Source organism: Dreissena polymorpha, chromosome 7 (genome assembly GCF_020536995.1).
Source record: "Dreissena polymorpha isolate Duluth1 chromosome 7, UMN_Dpol_1.0, whole genome shotgun sequence".
Taxonomy (NCBI): Eukaryota; Metazoa; Mollusca; class Bivalvia; order Myida; family Dreissenidae; genus Dreissena; species Dreissena polymorpha.
Window position 1 is genome coordinate 1232693 of NC_068361.1, and position 21719 is coordinate 1254411.

The 21719-nt window shown below is 32.5% G+C and overlaps 1 protein-coding gene across 1 annotated transcript in view; it reads left to right on the forward strand.

The window, feature by feature from the left end:
- The first annotated feature begins 13086 nt into the window (after positions 1-13086).
- Positions 13087-21719, forward strand: part of LOC127836819 (transient receptor potential cation channel subfamily M member 8-like) — a 209662-nt gene continuing 201029 nt past the window's right edge. Inside the window, exon 1 of the mRNA XM_052363421.1 lies at positions 13087-13551. Coding sequence (XP_052219381.1) covers positions 13466-13551 — 86 coding nt within the window. The 5' untranslated portion in view covers positions 13087-13465. The remainder of the gene's footprint in view (positions 13552-21719) is intronic.

Consider the following 21719-nt stretch of genomic DNA (forward strand, 5'->3'; position numbering starts at 1 on the left):
TTGTCAAATATTTATTGATTAATATAAAATGTGTAAAAAACTTATTATACATATATTGCAATATAAACTAAAATAAAAGTTAAGAAGAACATGTGTCGAAAAATGCTAAATAAGCCAGATATTTAATTCTGAAATCGAAAAAGGCTGTACAGCCGAATTCACCAGCATGTTTATCATGCATGTACGATGTGAATCTAAATTTAGTTTAACGGTCCATTTGAAATTCCTGCAGCGATATCGATTCATACGACACATGAACACTTACTAAAAAGACGAATGCATCGGTTATTGTAGGAAAATAATTACGAATTATCTTCGTCACAATCGGCTCGGGGCGCTAATTTGTATTTGCTGTATTTTATAAAATTCGCCTTAAATGTATCATTTTTCTTGCATATTGTGTGTTATTATAACATATTTGTATCAATATTTTACAATTCAGCACATATAAAAATCGTATATACCCGCTTTAAATTCGTAGTAAATAATTTGGATAAGCAACTAACTAAAGTTATCCTTTCTAAAATTATTAACATCACTAACAGCACCTTATTATGCAACTGGATTATGACCACTTCTGTCCACTTATCGGAGAAGAATGCCGATACAAAAATACCGTTAAACACATCTCACAAACGGGTTGATGAGGCATCGCTGCTTTAAATAAAATATTCGTTCAAAATGCAAACACTTCCGGATGACTTATTTCCTTTTAAATGTTTTAGTGCACATTTAACTTCTCCGACAATTATAGGTACGTTGAGTTCTGGAAATGAAGTTAAAGTTAAATTCATTATTTAAATAGAAATATAAATCTTCTGCTTCAGTAGTACGAATATAGTAGTACTAGAAGTAAAAGTAGTAGTAGTAGTAGCAGTAGAAGTATTAGAAGTAGAAGTAGTATTAGTAGAAGTAGTAAAAGTATTAGTTGTAGTTGTCGTAGTAGTAGTAGTAGTAGTAGTAGTAATAGTAGACGTAGTAGTAGAAGTAGTAGTAATAGTAGAAGTAGCAATAATACTAGTATTGTAGTAGAAGTAGTAGTAGTAGTAGTAGTAGTAGTAGTAGAAGTGGTGGTGGTGGTGGTAGTGGTGGTGGTTCTGGTGGTAGTACTGGTGGTGGTACTTGTGGCGGTACTGGTGGTCGTACTGGTGGTGGCACTGGGGATGGTACTAGAGGTGGTACTGGTGGTGGTACTGGTTGTGGTACTGGTGGTGGTTGTGGTGGTGTTGGTAGTGGTGATGGTGGTGATGGTGGTGGTGGTGTTGGTGGTGGTGGTAGTAGTAGTAATAATAGAAGTAGTAGCAGTTGCAGGAGGTTTTTATAATATATTAAGTGTACTGACTTTTGCTACGATGCAGTCAATTACAAATAAAATATGATATTTTCTTCTTTTGGAAAAAATATAGAAGGAAGATTAAAACACAACCAATGCCTATATATATATAATAATATTTGCTTTCGGAAAGTAGATTCAGATTCCATGCGGGATCTGAACATTTTTATCATTTTAAAAACTTAAGATGGCGTGCCAAATAACCGCTTCATATGTCTTGTAACTACACTTATGCAAGCCGATGTAATAATTCGCTCAAAGAATACAATACAATGTTCCCTTCCCCGTAAATTATATTTCAATCGTGTAAAGTGCAAGCCCAGAAGAAAAGTTGTTGGCTTAAGCTTACATCCAAATGCTATTATAAAGTTTAAATAGAGGTGAACATATTGCAGTTAAGAATAATAAATTTCAAAATCTAAATACCTTCTTTTTCACTTTATTATAGTTTGGTTTTTGATTAATTAAAACTCGTATAATGTAAAATAAAACAAAATATGCGTCCAAAGGACACGGACGCCCCCAACTGTAACTTTGTAACTACATAAAAGCATGACTATGTAAATGTTTTTGAGATATACATCGCCTTTATTTTATTATAACTATTAGTTTGCTGCATAAAATGTGTGCAATATTTAAATGTTGATGTTTGTTACATATGTGACCTGCTGCAGTTTGTAGATGTTTTTTTCTGCTGTGACCCAGTTTTTGGCCAGGCCTGGCCCATGTTTGAACTTGGCCTAGAAATTATCTAGATACAACTTCTGACTAAATTTGGTGCAGATCGAATGAAAACTACTTGACATAGAGAGTGGACACCATGCTGAATGTTTAAAACGCACTTAGTGACTTCGTGACCTAGTTTTTGGCCCGCCATGACCCATGTTCGAACTTGGTCTTGAGATCATCTAGATAAAACTTGTAACCAAGTTTGGTGAAGATCGGATGAAAACTACTTGAAATAGAGAGCGGAAACCATGCTGAATGTTTAAAAAGTACTAAGTAAACCTCTGACCTAGTTTTTGTCGCCTTGACCTAGATTTTGGCCTGGCGTAGAAATTATCTAGATACAACTTCTGACCAAGTTTGGTAAAGATCGGCTGAGAACTACTTGAATTTGAGAGCGGACACGAAAAGTGGGAGCGCACGGACGGACAGACAGACAGACTGACCGACCGACGGACAGTGCGGAAACTATATGCCGCCCGTTGGGGGCATAACAAATAAAAATACATACCATGTGCGTTAACCAAAAAAGTATTTCATTAGTAAACAGTGACGTGTTAAGGTATGCATATAAACCTTAATGCTAAACGGAATAGTTTAGTTCAGTAAGCTGAAGCACAAAAGTGGCATAACTCTTTCAAGTATAACTATTTGCGTTCAATTGCATAGTCTTTTAAAACAATCTAACTTCATAGATAGAAACAACCTTGTCTTTATTTGAGGTTTTTGCAATAAATGGATTGTCACAAAGTTAATTAACTAAACTAATGTAAATTTATGCACAATAAACATTCATTGCAACGATTGTCGAAAGCACAGGTGGTTAGTGTGTGGCTATGATATTAATAAGTGAAAACATAATTTTGAATGATAATTAATCAAATTATAACGAAAAATCAACTTTTCTGGAAAACAAATTTTCACTATCAAATATATATGTGTGTATAACAAGGTATTCATCTCAAAATCACCTGAAAATAGGGTGCATCGCTTTGAACAGCAATACCTTCATCAATTGTACAGCGATTTCCTTGAACATGGTCTTATTCAACGCAGAAATGAATTGCTTTTCTGGAAATGAAAATATCTTGCAAGAGTTTTACAAATGCTGGGCAAAATTTTAAGAAATAACACGATACACAACTCGCGTGAGTCATTACAGATATTTTAGCTTTAAAGAGACCTTTAATCAATGATTTAGATTTCGCGAATTCCGTGACATAATGAGGTTCGTACTGAATACTGATACATTTGTTGACTCAAATGATGCAAACATATGGAAGTAAAGATCGTGTATACAGTACTTAAACTGTTGTGTAACAATTCATACTATTTACAATAGGGCAAGTAAAGGTTCTACATACAACACTAATACAGTTGTGATACAAATCATATAATGTAATATGGAAGGTCAAGGTAGTATGTTGAGACACAAATCATACAATAACATATGGAAAGTCAAAATACTATATTAGTACATCAGTACTAGTTCATTGTGATACACATACTACCAAGAAATATTGAAAGTCGATGCAACGGTAAGATGACCACAGGCATCGGTAAAAGGCATACAGCCTTCAGACGATAATAGTAACCTTCTAACCGAGTGTACCAATGTCCCGAATAGTTAGACTGAATACTGCAGCGACCACTCTAACTATCTGCTTTGACCAGACAGCTGTCTCTTTCAGAACGATCCCAGTCCATAAGCGGATGACGACAGTCCGTGATTACTAAAGGTGCGCAGTCTGAAGGCAGGGAAATCCCTTGGAGTAGACAAGGTCCCTTATGAGCTGATTAGGCACGGAAGAGAGGCCTAATGTGTAGATGATCTTAGGATGTATGGTGTTTTGCTAGAAGTATGATCTTTTGTTTGTTATGTCCACTATAGAATATATGTTATCAAAATGTGTGTTATGATCACCCCTTTATATATGTGTGAATCTTGCCCCAACTTTCACAGTTTTAATGACATCAATGTGATTTTGATCGTACAAAACGGAATATTAAAGGGGCCTTTTCACAGATTTTGGCATTTGTTTAACTTATTCATTAAATGCTTTATATTGATAAATGTAAACATTGGATCGTAAAAGCTCCAGTAAAAAATCAAGAAAAAAAATAGAAAAAGGAAAAAAACATTGCCCGGAGCAGGTTTCGAACCAGTGACCCCTGGAGTCCTGCCAGAGTCCTGAAGTAAAAACGCTCTAGCCTACTGAGCTATTTCGCCGAGTACACATTCTTGACGTATTTTATACCTCATATAAGCAATCTTCGTAGTTTCGCAAAATTTAACGACAAAAACAGAACTCTCCAAATTATTCAATCGTTTCGCGTTGCAACGCTTTATAATTTTTAGGTTTTAAAATCGTCAAAAGATGCATATAATGGCTATATTAGAGCATGGTTAATGTTCAGTATTACTGTTTCCTCACAAATATCATAACTAAAACGAAAACTTACGAATCTGAAACAATTTTTTTCAATTTTGTCAATTTACCAAAGCGTGAAAAGATCCCTTTAACAGTTACACATTTTGCTGAATTATGGCCCTTTTGCCTTTTGTGGAATAAAATAGTGGATTTGCTTGTGTCCAAACTTGTGCAATGCGAGCATCAGTGCACTCGACATATTTCGAGTTTCCATGTAGAATATATAATACCTATAGTCGAAAGTTTACTCAAACTTTACCAGCTGAAGAAACATCATATATAGGTGATCAAAAAGGAAGGATATTTTTGTACAATATTTTTTTGCAGCATTATGGCTGTTTGACATGTTTTCTGTCGTTGATATATAAATATTTTAATATTTTTTTGGTGATAATCTTTATTTAATATAAAATTAGTGAAATTGTCTGTGTACACACTTTTTAATGTGGGACAAGTGTCTGTGACAAATCTAGTCATGTATGATATGAACTGAAAAAAACACATAACTTAGAGTACTGTAGAATCATTTAAATGGATGCTTTTTATTTCTTTATTTCACTTTCCACATTTATTTTCTCATCTTTGCGTAGGAATTTTGGAATTTTGATGATTTCATTATGGTAAACAATATTCGTTTAACATGGAATATTGAAGATTTTTAATCTTTAACAACTTTAAGTTGAACATTAATAGGTAAGTGTTGATTATAGATCAGGTTTATCATGCGATGCTTAGAAAACAAAAGCACGAGCCTTGGCGAGTGCGTTGTCGTTTTCGTGCCGAGCATGATAAACCTGATCTATAATCAACAATAACCTATTATTCTATTTATCTCACTTTTTATTCAGTAAACCTTTTGATTTAAACAAAATTAGTTTTCATGACTGTTTGTCGTACTTTGAAAATGACTGTAGTGTAACCAAGGTCAGTGTATTACTCCGCGTTACAAAAATAACCGCTGATCAATTATTTAAATTTTTAAAATCAGAATATCGTTCTGTGGCAAAGAGTCGTGCGTTTTTAATAACAATTTTATTCATATTGAATTGAAAATCTAAAAGTTTTATGACATTTAGTTGTAATACACAAGGAACTTCTTTTGTTTACAACGTAGCCTAACACAACACACAATTCACTTTTTGAAATTCAAACTATCAACTAGATCACGAGGTTCAAAATATTGGCTTCTTTGTTATGATATGTGGTGATTTCGTGACGAAATAACAATGATAACTCGGATTTAAGCTAATTATATACATTACAATGAGGAAGTGACTGGGTGGGGCGAACATCAAGATCAAGTTGTTCAACGGTAGACAGTGGTTATCTAGGCTGCATTTCGGCCATAGTTTCAGTGCATGAAGGTGAACAAGAGGAAGCTGTTGGGTTGTTACATTTACTGTACTTCAAGAATGTTGGAACACTTTTGGTGCTGTTCAACAGATATGGTGGAATAATTGGTTATGGACTGGACATTTTTGTGCCTTGTTATGGCAATTATTTCAGTGGGTGGATTGTTTGCATTTCGAATTTTTTGGACCAGGAATTTGCGAACTGAGTGGTTCGTTATTCTCTTGTGCTCGGGAAAGCCGGCGTCTTTTTCCATGGCCTTCAGCATCTGACCAAGCTTGTTGACACCCAATTGTTGACGCAAGAACAACTGGGATGCAGTGTCCATTGTGCGTATTGCCAGGTAGAAAGGGTGCTGATCGGAAGAAAACAAAAGATGGACGCATATCCGAGTACAGCTTGTAAATTTACACGGGATTTCTTGGTCCAGAAGTGCCGAACATCTTGATAAGACATTTTTTATGTCAGTGATATTCTCTCCTGTGCGTGTTTTCATTTGGCGCGCGTTTAACTCGAGATACTCCACACCAGTTCATATGGAGGCGGATTTATCCCCACCTAACAAGATACAAGAATCTTTATTTTACGTCGGATATGAACAACACTTACAGACAGAATTTAAGTTAAAGCGGATGTACTTTGTGAAATCGGGTGCAAAATAATGAGAACAAGTGATTCATATTTTGTGTGTTTGTGTGTTAAAAAGGTTTCTTCCCACAAATTGTATATGTCTCCGTGGTTCCTCGCAAGCCGAAATGAAGGCCGTTGTTCAACAAGATTGTATTTAACAATGCCTTTGGTGACTCGGTGTCAAGGATCCCCTTCAGAGTAGATCGATGTCGGTATCACTCAGCGGATGCGCACCCCTAAGACGGTGTCCCTGACCCTAAATTGGTGATGTATATTTTGTATACTGTTTCATATAACTTTTCGAACATATTTTTTAATTCAAATTATTTTTTTTAGTATTCTATCTTTTGTAGGCTTACAGTATTACTGTTTAATGTGACTATTCGACTGGTATTTATTAATTGCAAATAAATGTCGCCAGGGTAATAGTTTCGTACATATTACAATTCGTATTTTCCCAATATTGTCATAAATGATACGTGTTCTGTTCTATTCGCTATTTTGACAATTTGTTTTAGTTATAACCGTTTATCTTAATTTTGCCTGTTTCTTAAGACTTTTTTGTTTGCATTGTAGGTGTCCCTTGTGAGTGCAAATTGGGCTCCAGTCCCTTTCATGGCTGAAAATCCATAGCGATGTCGTTTCAGGTACCTGTCAACACTAGCGATGATGCCACGGAGGGAGCTTGGTTCGAAATCTGTGCCATTTAACTTTTTAAGGGACAACAGGAAAGTGGCAAAATACACATCAAAAAGAGTTTGTTCTATGTAGTGGATTTCCTTTGTTTCAGGTTTTGACATTAGAAACCTTTTTAATTTGTTTATGTCAGACAAGGTCTTCGCTAAAGTTGTGTTTATTTTTATTTTGGACAATGAAATCACCGACATCAGTAAGGTAGACATCTAAGAACTCTTTATTGTCAGGCATGTCTGGAATATGATTTAAAGTTAGGGTAATGACATTGCTACTGGGTGGTGCATCAGAACCAAAGTTAGTTCTGGGGCTGGTTTCATTCTCAGTTGTCAATTTAATCTCATTTGTAGACATATTAGATGGATCGAACCCATATTGTTCCTGGAACTGGCTTAGTGTTAATTCCATTGTTTCAGTTGCTTGTTGCTCATTTTCATCATTTAATTCATCCCAAATTAATGAGAAACTGGCTTTGTTATATTCGTCAGACATTTTGAGGCGTTACAATTTCGCAGACGATTGTTTTCTACGGTCAAAGAGGAGCAACTCGAACTGACTCCGTCAAAGGGGAGCAAAAACAACAGAGCCTATTTGCAACAAAGTATTAAATTTACATTATACTAGAGGTTTAATGACAATAAATGACAACAAACACGTGTTTTTTCTACTTTTTTTGTTTTAAGGTCATTAAAATTGACGAACAGTTGAGATTGTTTTTATTATTGATGCACTTGTTAAATACAGGTGACAAGGTGCGTGAGAAAAAGTAGTCCCGATCCGGCAGTTGATGACGTCAAATCGTGCCGTTGATTATAGCCGAAATTAAATCAACGGGGCTTTAATCAATTCAATTCGTTGTAAAAGTGGGATTAATTGTGTTGTGGTCTCTTTAAGAAACCTCTTTTAATACTTAAGCATTCAGATTGTAAAAGGATGTTTGGCAGATATTGTTTAAGTGGTTCAATAAAGAGGCATGTCCGCACACTCCAACCATTAGTAAATAGCTACGAGTTTTCTTAACAAGGAAGATTTTAGGTTGGCTAGTCTATTCATAATGAAGAATGTTCATATGACACTTAAGTGATATCTGAAGGATACATGTACACTCAGACTAACAATTACACCATCATGGTGACTATGTACATAAAGAGGTATTTTTGTATTAAAACCCAACAAGATGCTTTTCAAAGTATTTGTTATTTACTGATATGTATATTTTAGTCATAAACAACAGTTGATTAAAGTACACCAATGTGCTTTGTTATCTCCTACGTCATATTTATAAGTAAAGTACTATCACTTTTCTGCATAGACACTTCGTTATTTTTCAATGCTTGCCATAAATCAGTATAAGCAATAATTTCCACTTCGCTTTATATAACCTTTGCTTGCAGATTCATTTTAGTCCAAATAATAGAACTTCTAGAACTGAAGTGTTCAGTATCATTTTAAACTTTGCTTTAATTAGTTTTCATTCTAACACCACACGCAGCCTGTTTTCTGCAGAGATTTAAGGAAATTAAAGATAGCTTATCCTGCGATTAATAATGTTTTATTAAACAATATATCATGCGCTATTCTGCAAAAAGAACATGGGGTTAATCTGCTATAAAAGCCAACAGATGTTTCAGTTAAGTTACGTCTAAAATAGTAGCATGGGATCGCCATTTCACAATGTTGACACAATTTCATAAATTCTAATACGTACTTAACTTAAACAGCGGTTGTAAACTGTTAAAAACCGATTTTTTTATTACAAACTTTACAAAACTGTGATTGTTTTTGTTTTAAAAATTACAAATAATTTTTATTGTTTAGTCTGATTTTGAAGATTGTGTTGTGTTTCCTACTCAGGAAACTAGCAATGCTTGTTTTAATTTATTTAAAGGGACATTTTTCACGTTTTGGTAAATTGACAAATGTAAAAAAAAAAATGTTTCAGAATCGCAAATGTTCGTTGTATTATGTTATGTTGCTCAGTTTCTGTTTCTTTTAACATGTTTATCTAAATTATGTCATTTTTATATTTGATTGAGACACCCGTTTTATTTCTCCATATATATGCAATATACACATTTCATATATAACAATAAACAATAAATAACATAAAAAAAGATTTATCAAATAGTAACTGACACATAATATAATGCAATGAGAATTTTTTCACACACATTTAAACAAATCATACACATTTACATACTCAAAACTGATATATTTCTGTGCTAAGTCGACACATCAAAACTATGGGGTACTGGATAAATGAGAAAATAAGTATATAGTAAAATCATTTAGCAAACACATGACAACATAACGGCGCAATACATTTTTAAGTGTACATGTGGGCATTTGTTTTATTATCATGTATTTTAAAGACACATAATCACATACGAGCATCACTGAAGGATGCAAGTTGCTAACTGTATACATAAACAACATGCATGCAAACAACACCACAACGGTATTCGAGAAACGCAGGCTTTTCTGCAGGTAAAAAAGTAAAAGTAAACATCAATACTGTAGTAAAATTTCAGACTACAACGTCGAGTACAACAAAATATATGTCCATAGTGCATATATACCTCCGCTAAACACCACTAGACACACAACGGAATGTTTGGTGAACAGTCATAACGTGAATTTACTATCTAAAAAATAAGTACACAAGTCTCACTTACATCCTTGTGCGTGCCAAAATAACAACCGAAACCACGAAACATGTCCCAGGTGAGTACATTTAAAAATACGTTAATTAAAAAAATTCAACGTTGCAGCACACTTTAGCGAAACTGATCACACGTTTTCTAACATCGTCCTGTTCTGTTTTGAAGCCAATTAAAAATGGTAAGATGAAACACAAAAAACTTCGAGAAACATACTGGATAAGGCGACTCAATACTCTTCAGCAACACGGAATTAATGTAAACTATACATACGTATAAACAATATTTAATATTAACAAGAGCACCGCATAACGGGTGCCAAGCTCGGCTGCGGGTGCAGTTTTGAATAGATGAAAGCTTGTCAGAATATTTTTTTTTAGGTCACAGTGACCTTGCCCTTTAACCTAGTGACCTAAAATGGGTGTGGCATGTAGAACTCATCAAGAAGCAGCTACATATGAAGTTTCAAAGTTGTAGGTTGAAGCACTTTGATTTTAGAGCCAATGTTCAAAACATTGACACAATGTTAAGGTTTTAGCACGATGCGGACGGTGGACACGACTTGACGAGCTGGCTATGACAATACCTCGGGTTTTCTCCGAAAACACCGAGCAAAAAATTAACAGTTTTTGTTTACATCGTATCGTTATATAATACACATTCCGGGCGTCAGCGTTTAACACAGTTTTAATCAGCGATAATAAATAAACACAAAAGGACACGTAAATATGAAAGAAGACTGAATGCACACAGTTTACTGCAAATTTATTATTTTATTATTATAACGATATAATACACATCACGGACGCCAGTCTATGTTAAATAGTTTTAGTATCTTTACAATCTTTACAAGCGACTCGATATCTTGAACATCGCGGGCGCCAGTCTATAGCTAATGGTTTATCAGCGGAAGGTCGTTTCCTGTGGCGACATGATTCAACAAGACAATTGTGCGATTGTGCATTTGCACTTATGAATCACTGATGAATCTTGAACTCGTATCTGTATACTCCCTAAAAAAATACGTTAAGTCGAAAGCGCTATATATAACTTAGAAAAATATATATTGATACATTATATATATATATTCAATACATATATATATTTCTAAGTTACCGCATGTGTTATGTTACTTAACCCCCGTTTATGATATGAACCTTATTTTTATAAATTTTATGGATTAAATTAGATATGAAGTTATAACCATAATGTGATATTAAAATATGATTACTATGCAAAACACTTGAACTGGACAATAAAAGACGCTGCAATAAAACCAAACATATGTTTTCATATAAAACAACTAGCATGTTCCTCACATTTGCAAAGTGTGGTCTTTTTTAAAGAACATAATTTGATGCTACCAAGCTATGAACTTTGACTTGCTATAAGACAGTGAAACAATAATATTATTGATGTTATACATTATAATAAGCAATGTCGTCTTCTAAAGGATGTAATGGAATAATGCTAGTGATTTCTATTGTTGCTCCGTCTTTAAGCAGACACGTGCACTGGAAATAAACAATAATATCACGTGCTGATAACATATTGAATTTTAATCATATAACAATAAATACCAAGGATGTAGAAACATACACAGGCGTTTGCTGAGAACTAAGTAATTTCATTCACTCATTTGGCACTACTTGTATTGTTTAAATATTGACAATACAGTCAGCTTAATGGTAGTCAAATATTTGTAATCTTTATGCATTTTTACCTTAAGGTATGCCAGTAATTGTCTGTATTAAAGCCACGCACCTTGAAATGCAATACATGTTAATCAATACATAAAGATGCAATTTGAAAGTGTGCAAAATTGTCGTTAAATTTATAGCCTTGTTAGCCAGTAATATATTACTTTTTTAAATTTTAAAACCGAAAGTAGGATTTCTATACGTATACGTCCATTTCGACAAACGCGATTATTTTTAAATTTAAAGCGCAAAAATCGGATTTCTACCTTGTAACCACCAGATATAATCTAATTGGCCTAGATACAATAAAATCTACAGCCCAGTTAGCAAGTAATTTATTACTTTTTTTTAATTTTAATACCGAAAGTAGGATTTCTATGTGTATACGTCCATTTCGTCAAACGCGATTATTTTTTTAAAAAGGCGGATTTCTACCTTGTAACCACCAGATATATTCTAATTGACATAGATAAACTTAAATATATTGCCTAGGTAACAAGTAATTTATTATTTTTCAAACGGTACCGCTTTTAAAACCGAAAGTAGGATTTCTAGACGTATACGTCCATTTCAACAAACGCGATTATTTTTAAGTTTTTAAGCGCACAAAGACGGATTTCTACCTTGTAACCACCATGCAGGTATATTCTAATTGGCATAGATAAAATATTTTTCTTATTTATACTTAAATGTACTTTCATTTCAAGGTGTGTGGCTTTCAGATAAAGTGATGTTGACTTTAAACCTTCGTGTGACCTTGATCTTGTATATTGGTCCAATTGTACTAAGCGACATACGTTAGTCATGCACAAATATTTGAAATGTTTACATCAACAATTAAATCTTAATAGAACGACTAAATAAGCAGTGTATATTTTGGAAATAATTTATTAAAATTAAGAAACAAAAGGGATTTCCATTCGCATTTTTTTGTACAATAGGGATCATTTCACAGATTTTGGCATTGAAGTTTGTTATTAAATGCTTTATATTGATTAATGTAAACATTGGTTCAAAAAGCTCCATTTAAAAAAACAAAAATATCATTAAAGAGAGAAAAAAGTAACCATAAAACTGGGCTCGAGCCACTTACCTCTGGAGTAAAAGTCTAACGCTTAGACCTCTCGGCCATCCGTGTTCATACATTGATTGATTAATTTTATACGTGTATATATAAGCAATCCTCGTAGTGTCATAAAATATAACCACATTAGAATTCTCCAAATTATTCAATCGTTTAGCGTTGCAACGCTTTATAATTTTCAAGTTTTTATATCGTCAAAAGATGCTTAAAATGGATATTTAAGAGCATCGTAAATGTTCAGTATTACTGTTTCCTCACAAATCACAACTACAACGAAAATTTGCGAATCTGAAACTTTTTATTTTTATTTTGTCAATTTACCAAAACGCGACAAAACGAACTTGCAATAATTTATAAGTACATGTGTGTTTATATGTGTGTTGTACAAGAAATAAATAAATTCCTAAACGTAACTTGATCAATAAACTATCTAATGAAAGTCACATTTAGTTTCAGGAAACATAAGGCAACTGCCAATTAAGATTGTTATCATCTCGATGTTTCACAGTAAACAATATGTGTCACGAGTGATGTTTAAATTCATCCATGACCATGATTTATTCAGTGTAACCACTTGCAGTGTTGTGCAGTAAATATTTTGCACAGTATAATAACTTGCAGAAACATAAAATCAACATTCGTCAGCCAGCCAGCCGGTGCGGCATTGAATACATGCAATTGTACTTAATAATGCCAACGCTCGGAACTTGATAGCATAAGGGGATTATATTTACAAGGCGTTTGTAAAATAAACTTCAGTTTGAAGAGAAATGTGGAGGAGCGAGTTTCAGTTATATGACTAAAGGCTTTCAGTAATATGCGTGCGCATCCATTGGAAAACAAACGGAGAAAGAGATATGGCGTCGACGAGTGATAATAGTGTAGAATTACAAGAACTTCTGCTAACCACGATTCCAGAACGAGATGATAAACAACTAAAAACGTAAGTATCATTATCGTATGTATATTTCGGCGAAATCATGGACTGATACATTTTATTGGCGTCGCACTGAAGTGCGGCGACGTGTATGCAATACGTTTTTTTTCGCTTATGGGAGGAGAAGTTATTTTACGGATCAATGTATATATTTTTGTATAGTGGTGATTTTTTTGTGTAAATTAGTGTAAATAAGTACTGCATTTGTGCCTATTACATTTACTACAACATTTATTCCCAATAATGCAAAGCTAATTATTTTAATTAATAACTGATCACAGGGACTGGGCAATAAAAAAGATCACAGGGACTGGGCAAATACGCGAACCGGTGAAACTTTCTGGTTTTGTATAAAAACAAAACATAATCAAAATATATTTATTTTGTGGTTTTTGTAACAATAGCGCAGACTTTTGCTGTTCGAGTTTTGGTTAACGCGTATTTTCTTCAATTTTACAAGACGACAGCGATTACACGGTTTATTGCTTTATTGATAACCGTTACACTACAGTCATGTAATAATATCTTAGTTAGAAGGTGATTTTTCGAGCGGTTCCGTAGTGTAGTGGTTACACGATCGCTTCACATGTGAGAGGCCCAAGGTTCGAGCCCCAGTAGAATCAAATTATTTTATTTGTGTTCTATGTTAACTTTTTGTTTTGATGTAGACATTTTAGTTTAAATAAATATGCTGTTTTATTGTAACCATTGTTTGTTTTTATTATGCCCATGAAATATATGTGTGAGAGGGTGGGGGGGGGTTCGTAAACACATTAAAACTTTAACAGTGTTTTCATATCAATGAGTACTCAACCCCTATCGTAAATGAGCAACGTAGTAAGAATAAGTTCAGAATCATCTCCCCTTGAAGTTGAGAAAAATATGAAATTACGCTTACAAGATGAAGCCGATTTTTTAAAACCTACACAGTTCTGTTCCATTAATGAAAACTGCACACGGATCCCAGTAAAAAAAGGAAACCAATGTAAATAAAATGAACTATGAAATATTTGGGGGTTACAACACAAAATCATATATAATGATTTGGGGGTTATAACATAACATCATAGATAATGGTTATTTGGGGGTTATAACACAAAATCATAGATAATTGTTATACCAGTATCTTTTTCTATTTTGTTTAAAATAATCGGCCAATATATTGATATTTACAGTAGAAAAAAATCGTTCCATGTAACTTTATTGAGTGCCTTTTACAATGAAATTCCCGACGCCCTTTGATGCTTTGCATCAATAGTTATCTTGTTTATCATAGTAACGCTACTTACATTTATGACAGTATACACATATACGTAATGAACAATACACATTCAAGTTAAGGCTTTTGTGCGTGTGTATGTGTAAGTCTATGTCATTCCATTCAGTACACACCATTCGTTATATCGAGTGATATACTGATAGTTGAGTAAGTGTAGCTTGGGTTTGCGTAGTTAACACAAGGGGTTCTAGTTTCCAAATTTTATTTTAATTATATAAATGATGATGGTCTGAAAGATAATTACATAAAGTATTTTAAGTATTATGATAAATTAATTTATAAATCAGATAATTGACAAAGACAATATAATTCAAATAATACAATTAGTACAATTATAAAAATAATACAAGTAAATACACTTAAAATAATAAAATGACTCACCAGTGACCAGATGTAAACAATACCTTAAGATAGTAGGCTTTTAAGCCAATGGAAAATGCTTGCACCTCTTCCAAGGTTTAGTAAAGAAATGAATCTAATGTTTCAGATATCTAAAATCATAAAGATGTATCTGAAATCAGCTCATACAAAATGCATGCACGTTAAGTAATATAACTCACTCATTCATCACCATTCACCCACACTGAACCTCTCTCACAGTCTTGATTGGATAAGTAGTTATTAGAGGATTAGGGTGTGTGAATACCCTGTTTTTTTTGTTTTTTTTTATTCAATATCATACATACAATGTAAACATGTATATGATCATACAACATAGTGATTGTACAAAGCAATATAGTTCAGACATGTTATACAAGATATGCTAATATATATATTTCTTTAGAGAGAAAAGAAAAGAACAACAGAGGAATAGTTATGGAAAATGATGAGTTGTATAAAGTTTGAAGAAAACATACTGGACTTGTGTGTTTTGTTGTATATTCACAATTATCTTGTCTGATTGAAAATAAGAATAAAAAAAATAAAAAATAAACAAAACTATTTTAGAGAGATAAACTAACATTAGAGTGAAATGTATATAAGTGGACAAAACATTATGAGAATTTAATCCATTCCATTTTTGTTCAAAGATTTGTAATGTGCTATTTCTTTCTCAATCTGGATTTTTAGTTTAAGACTACACTGAATACCCTGTTACATACTCCCTCTGTGGCGAAAAATGGCTCCTGACATTTAATTTCAATTGCATACATGAAACACAATTTTAAATAAAGTAATATATTCTTACTAGAATACTACACGTTTATCTATACGTGCGATTGAAATTTAATGCGTACACTTTCCACCATAGTAGACAATGTTTACAAGGACCGACGGAGGGGACTTATGGTTTGCGCTCTGTCTGTCAGTCTGTCTTTCACACTTTTCTGGATCCTGCGATAACTTTAAAAATTCTTCATATTTTTTCATGAAACTTGAAATATGGACAGATGTCAATATGGACATATTGCACGTCTTTTCATTTTGTTCCTTCTTCAAGAATTATGGTTGCTTTGGCAAAAAAATCTGAAAATGGTGGAGTTTTACCGGTAGGGTACCATATTGCTTGGCAATCTCTTGTTATCAGTCAGATGTAAACAGATGGGCTCTAGAATCATGTACAGGGAAAATGTGCACAATTATTCAACTTAGAAGGTTGAATTTAACTTCACACCATAATTGCAATAAAAATTTATAGATTTAAATAAAACAATTACTAAAAACAGCCTTTATTTACTGATCAATTTATTGATCACTATAAACTGTTACTAATGAAAGTTAATTACAAACTTCTCTGTATCAGATAGTAGATCTATTAATATTTTACACTAGTGATTAACTGGATGAAAAAATGATTCACACGAGAATAATACACAAAATAATATTCTTCAGGTTTACATGTAAATCATTTTAATATGGATAATATAAACGTGCACAAACAAACTTGAATAAAAACACACTTAATTATAAAATATGTTTAAATATTTTCATGAGAATTTAAACTGTAACAGATTTTTCAAAGGGTTTATATGTATACCTCAGTTATACATAGTTAACAATTGGCATGACCCATTCTCCATATCTATCTGGAGGTTTCCTGAGCCTTTGGGGTGGACCAACTAATTCCTGTTGTATTGCTGAATTGGTGATAACTGAGAAGTATGTTGGTATGTTGTCTGTGGTGAAGTCTGAGTGTCAACTTGAGATTGGTCAATGCTCTACAACCCTGGCCTGATTTTTTTCCAACACATTTTATTTCCAATTGCAAACAAGTACATATACAATATAAATTGTAACAAAAATGATTTGCAATAAGACACAGCAAAATAAAAACAAGCATGTAATTTAACCAACTCATATCTTAAGTTATGTTTAGTAGTAGTTAACAACAGACACAACATATACATTAGTGAAGTGTCTTGAAAACTTTACAATTACTAGTATATGCAGTTGTGTGTTGGAAAGAAAGAAACACATGTACAAAGTACATAAAGAGAAAAAAACAACATCTTCCAATTTGAAAGAACAACAAAGAATGTGTACATTGTAATAACGGATGAAAAAAGCATAGAGAAGCAATAATAGGTACACATAGTTATATTATATAACTCAAAGTACATAAAAAGGAAAAAACAACAACACCTTTCAGTGAGAAAAGACAAAAATAGAAAGTGTACATTGTAATAACATATGAGAAAGGCACAGAATAGCAAAAATAGGTGCATATAATTATAGTATATAACACATAGGTCCTACATTTTATTTGAATAACGGTACGCTTTAAATAGTATTTGTAAAAAGTGTGTGCTTAAACTACAACAATCATCAAATTTAAATTCTAAGTTGTGAGAACATAGCATTAAACTGGTCCCACTCACTGTCAAAGGAGTCTAACTTATTTTGTGAAATTGATATTTACTCAAGTTATCATATTCATACTAAGTGAATATCTTTGCTGCTGTTATGCTTGGAATGCATTTATCCATTTTACACTTGTACAAGTATAACTTTATAAACAAAATAACATTATTTAAGGCTTTAGCAGACTTACTTGAATATCCAAGTAGAAAGATGGTCATGTTAATGAAACGAAAAGATTGTTCTGGTAACATTTCAACAATATTAAATTGCTCTAGATATCTGACACTACCAGAATAAATGTTCCAAATTTTCCTCACTTTGTTTGCAAAATGATCATAATGGGTCATCAGTAATTTTCATTTTATTCAAAGGCTATTTGTTCCCAATATTCTTTGAATTAACCTATATTAGAACCACTAAACGTTTACATCACTATTTATTAAAAAGGGTAGCTCAAATAAAGATAAATGGAGATAAAGGTTCCATTTTTCAATATATCACCTATACAATGAATTCCAGCCTCAAACCATGACTTAAAGAAAAAACATATATTTCCCATCAATATGTTTGGATTATAAAAAAGTGGATAATACAACAAATCTTCTGTGTTTACTTCTAATTTATCACAATCAGGTGAGAAGCTTTTTAAAACATCTACCCAAAAAGGGTTAGAAATTCTGTTAGATATATTTAAAGCATAATGATAGCTGCAATTTAAGCATTTATATGTATCAAAATAGAGTTTTGAGATTTCTATCCACCTTCCCTTGAAGAATTGAATTTTTTGAAGCCATGTTAGTTTCAATGCTGGAATAAAAGCATCCAAATGTATCATTTTTAATCTTCATTCAATATACTCCTTTACTATTGTTAAAAACTTAATTTAACTATGCCCGTCCCAAATAAAGTTCATTATAGAAGATTTTATTTAATTTAAAATATTATGATGTGGGTTAAGCAATGATATTAAAGGGATCTTTTCACGCTTTGGTAAATTGACAAAATTGAAAAAAGTTGTTTCAGATCCGTAAGTTTTCGTTTTAGTTATGATATTTGTGAGGAAACAGTAATACTGAACATTAACCATGCTCTAATATAGCCATTATATGCAGCTTTTGACGATTTTAAAACCTAAAAATTATAAAGCGTTGCAACGCGAAACGATTGAATAATTTGGAGAGTTCTGTTTTTGTCGTTAAATTTTGTGAAACTACGAAGATTGCTTATATAAGGTATAAAATACGTCACGAAGGTGTACTCATCGGAATAGCTCAGTAGGCTAAAGCGTTTTTACTTCAGGACTCTGGCTGGACTCCAGGGGTCACTGGTTCGAAACCTGCTCCGGGCAATGTTCTTTTCCCTTTTTTAATTTTTTTCTTGATTTTTTACTGGAGCTTTTATGATCCAATGTTTACATTTATCAATATATAGCATATAATGAATAAGTTAAAAAAATGCCAAAATCTGTGAAAAGGCCCCTTTAACAAATGATTGATTAATGAAACAATAGGTGTTTATACAATTACAATCTTTCCAATTGGTGTTAATATTCTTCTTTTCCAGTTGTTCAGAATATTTTCCATTTTGACAATTTTTCCATCATAATTGATTTTAACCATTTTTGACAGGTCAACATGGAAATTTATTCCTAACATTTTAAAGCTGTGTTGCATCCAATTTAGTTTTCATTTTGTTTTTATGGTGTAACAACTATATTTGTTTTTTCCAATCCATACAACATTTGTCTTATCACAATTTACATTAAGACCTGAAATATTTGAAAAATCTATAGCAGTAAGAGTTACATTTTAGGATTGTTAAGTACCGTCTAATAAAATTGTAGTATCGTCCGCAAATTGGGACAATTTATGTTCAATTCCATGTATTGTTATACCTTTTATATTTTTGTTACCTCTTAATACAAGTGACACAACTTCAGCGCAGAGGATGAACATATAACATGAGAGAGGATCGCCTTGTCTGCAGCCCCTTTCAATAGGGAAAAAGTTAGATAAGTAACCGCACCAAGAAACAGCTGATTTAGAGTCTTTGTATACAACATGGAACCAACGCTTTATGTGTGGACCGAAATTGAAAAAAAGATTGTGTATTTTGTACAAAGGACCATGACAAAGAATCGAACGCCTTTTCAAAGTCTATTAGGAGAAGTAAACACGGGATCTCATTTTCTTCATTATAATGCATAATGACATAAATTAACCTCGTATAAACCCCTATTTATCTCATTTTTATTTAATGAAACCAGTCTGGTCATTATGAATAAACTTATCCATGAAAAGTTTAAATCTGTTAGAGGTAATTTTATAAACAGTATTTAAAAGAGTAATTGGGCGCCAATTGTGTATAAACAGCTTAGATTTATCACATTTTGGAATACATGTGATGATACATTGTGTTTGTGTAATAGATAAACTTCCACAATTAAAAGCTTCATTTAAGGATCTGACAGCAAAAGTACCAATTCTTTTCCAAAACATGTCATAAAAATCAGCATTGAAGCCAGAACTGCCAGGGCTTTTATTATTTGACGTATTTTTTAACAGTGTTGAAGCTTCTTCTAAAGTTATGATGCCTTCTATTGAAATGGACTCATTTTGGTTAATTTTTTTACAGTTTATTTGTTTTACATAGTTCTTCACTACTACAATCATTTTTTTGCTTATAAAGAAACTCATAGTAAGATGCTATTGTATCAAGAATAATCGATTGGTCGGTTATTTCACTACCTTCTTCATTTTTTAATTTATATATTGTTTTGGCTATTGCATTGTGTTTTTCTAGTCTGCAGAAATATTTAGATGGCTTTTCACCTTGTAAGGTCCAATGAAATTTGGATCTGAGCATACTTCCTTTTAAAGTTGCATTCTGAATATTATTTATTTCAGTTTTTAATAGTTCTAGTTCTTCAAAGTTTTCATCTGAAAAGTTTTCTTCCAGCTCTTTTATTCTTGTCAGTAATTTGCTTTCTGTAAGTTAACGTTCCTTTTTTCATAAGAATCATATGAAATTGATTTGCCCCTTAATTCAATGAGCAGAATTTCTAAAAAAAGTTGATCACTTATTGTAAACTGTAATTCACAGTCTGGAATGTCCTTTATATTTTGATAATTATAAATGGGTTGAGCTTATTGAAGTTTAATATCATCATTTTTTTAAATTTCCTGTACATACTCAATTTCTGACAGCAGAGAGTTACTATGTTTCCAAAGACCAAGTTTATGAACAAAATTGCTGAAAGTTAAATTTAAAGTAATGACTGAGTAATCAGATTGAAGACTTGGAAGAATTTCAGTTGATTTAAAGTGTTGCAAGAAGTTTGACGTGATTAAAAATAGATCCAGCCTGTTGTATTTGACGTGTTTTACGCAACTTAAATGTATTTTTTTACTTGTTTTGTTGTCGAAAGGGATCTACAAGATTGTAGCATTTAATTAATTCTAAGACTTTATTTCGAGCCTTAGGGTTATTAATATTTTTGTAGTTATAGAAATTTAGTACAGGATCTTGAACTAAGTTAAAATCACCACATATAATAAAAGCTTCATTTTCAAGTCTATCAAGAACTTCAAAGATATTAGTAAAAAAAGATGAGTCAGTATTTGGTCCATATGAAGGAAGCATTGTAAAGCGATATCCATTCACAGACATGTCAAGTGCAATACAATTACAGTGAGAATCAGCAACAGAGTTGTGTACTTTATAGTCTGTGCTATTAGATATGCAAAGAGCTGTTCCTCTAGTATTAGATGAAAAAAAGCTTAATTAAAAAACATGAAGATCCCCATTCTGAATAAATAGTATTATACATATCAGGGTTGAAATGTGTGCCCTTAAGAAAGTATATATAAGCATGTAATTCTTTTAAGTAATTAAAAACTTTTAGCATCTTAAATTTCCCATTTAATCCTCTGCAGTTTAAAGAGACAATTTTCAGATCACTAGTCATTTGTTAAGAGTAAGTTTAGTAATACACAATTCGCATCCCATGCCTTTAAATTATGATAACACAAACGCACATTGATTTTTCGGGAAATATATATACACATACACAAACAATGTACACAATACATTA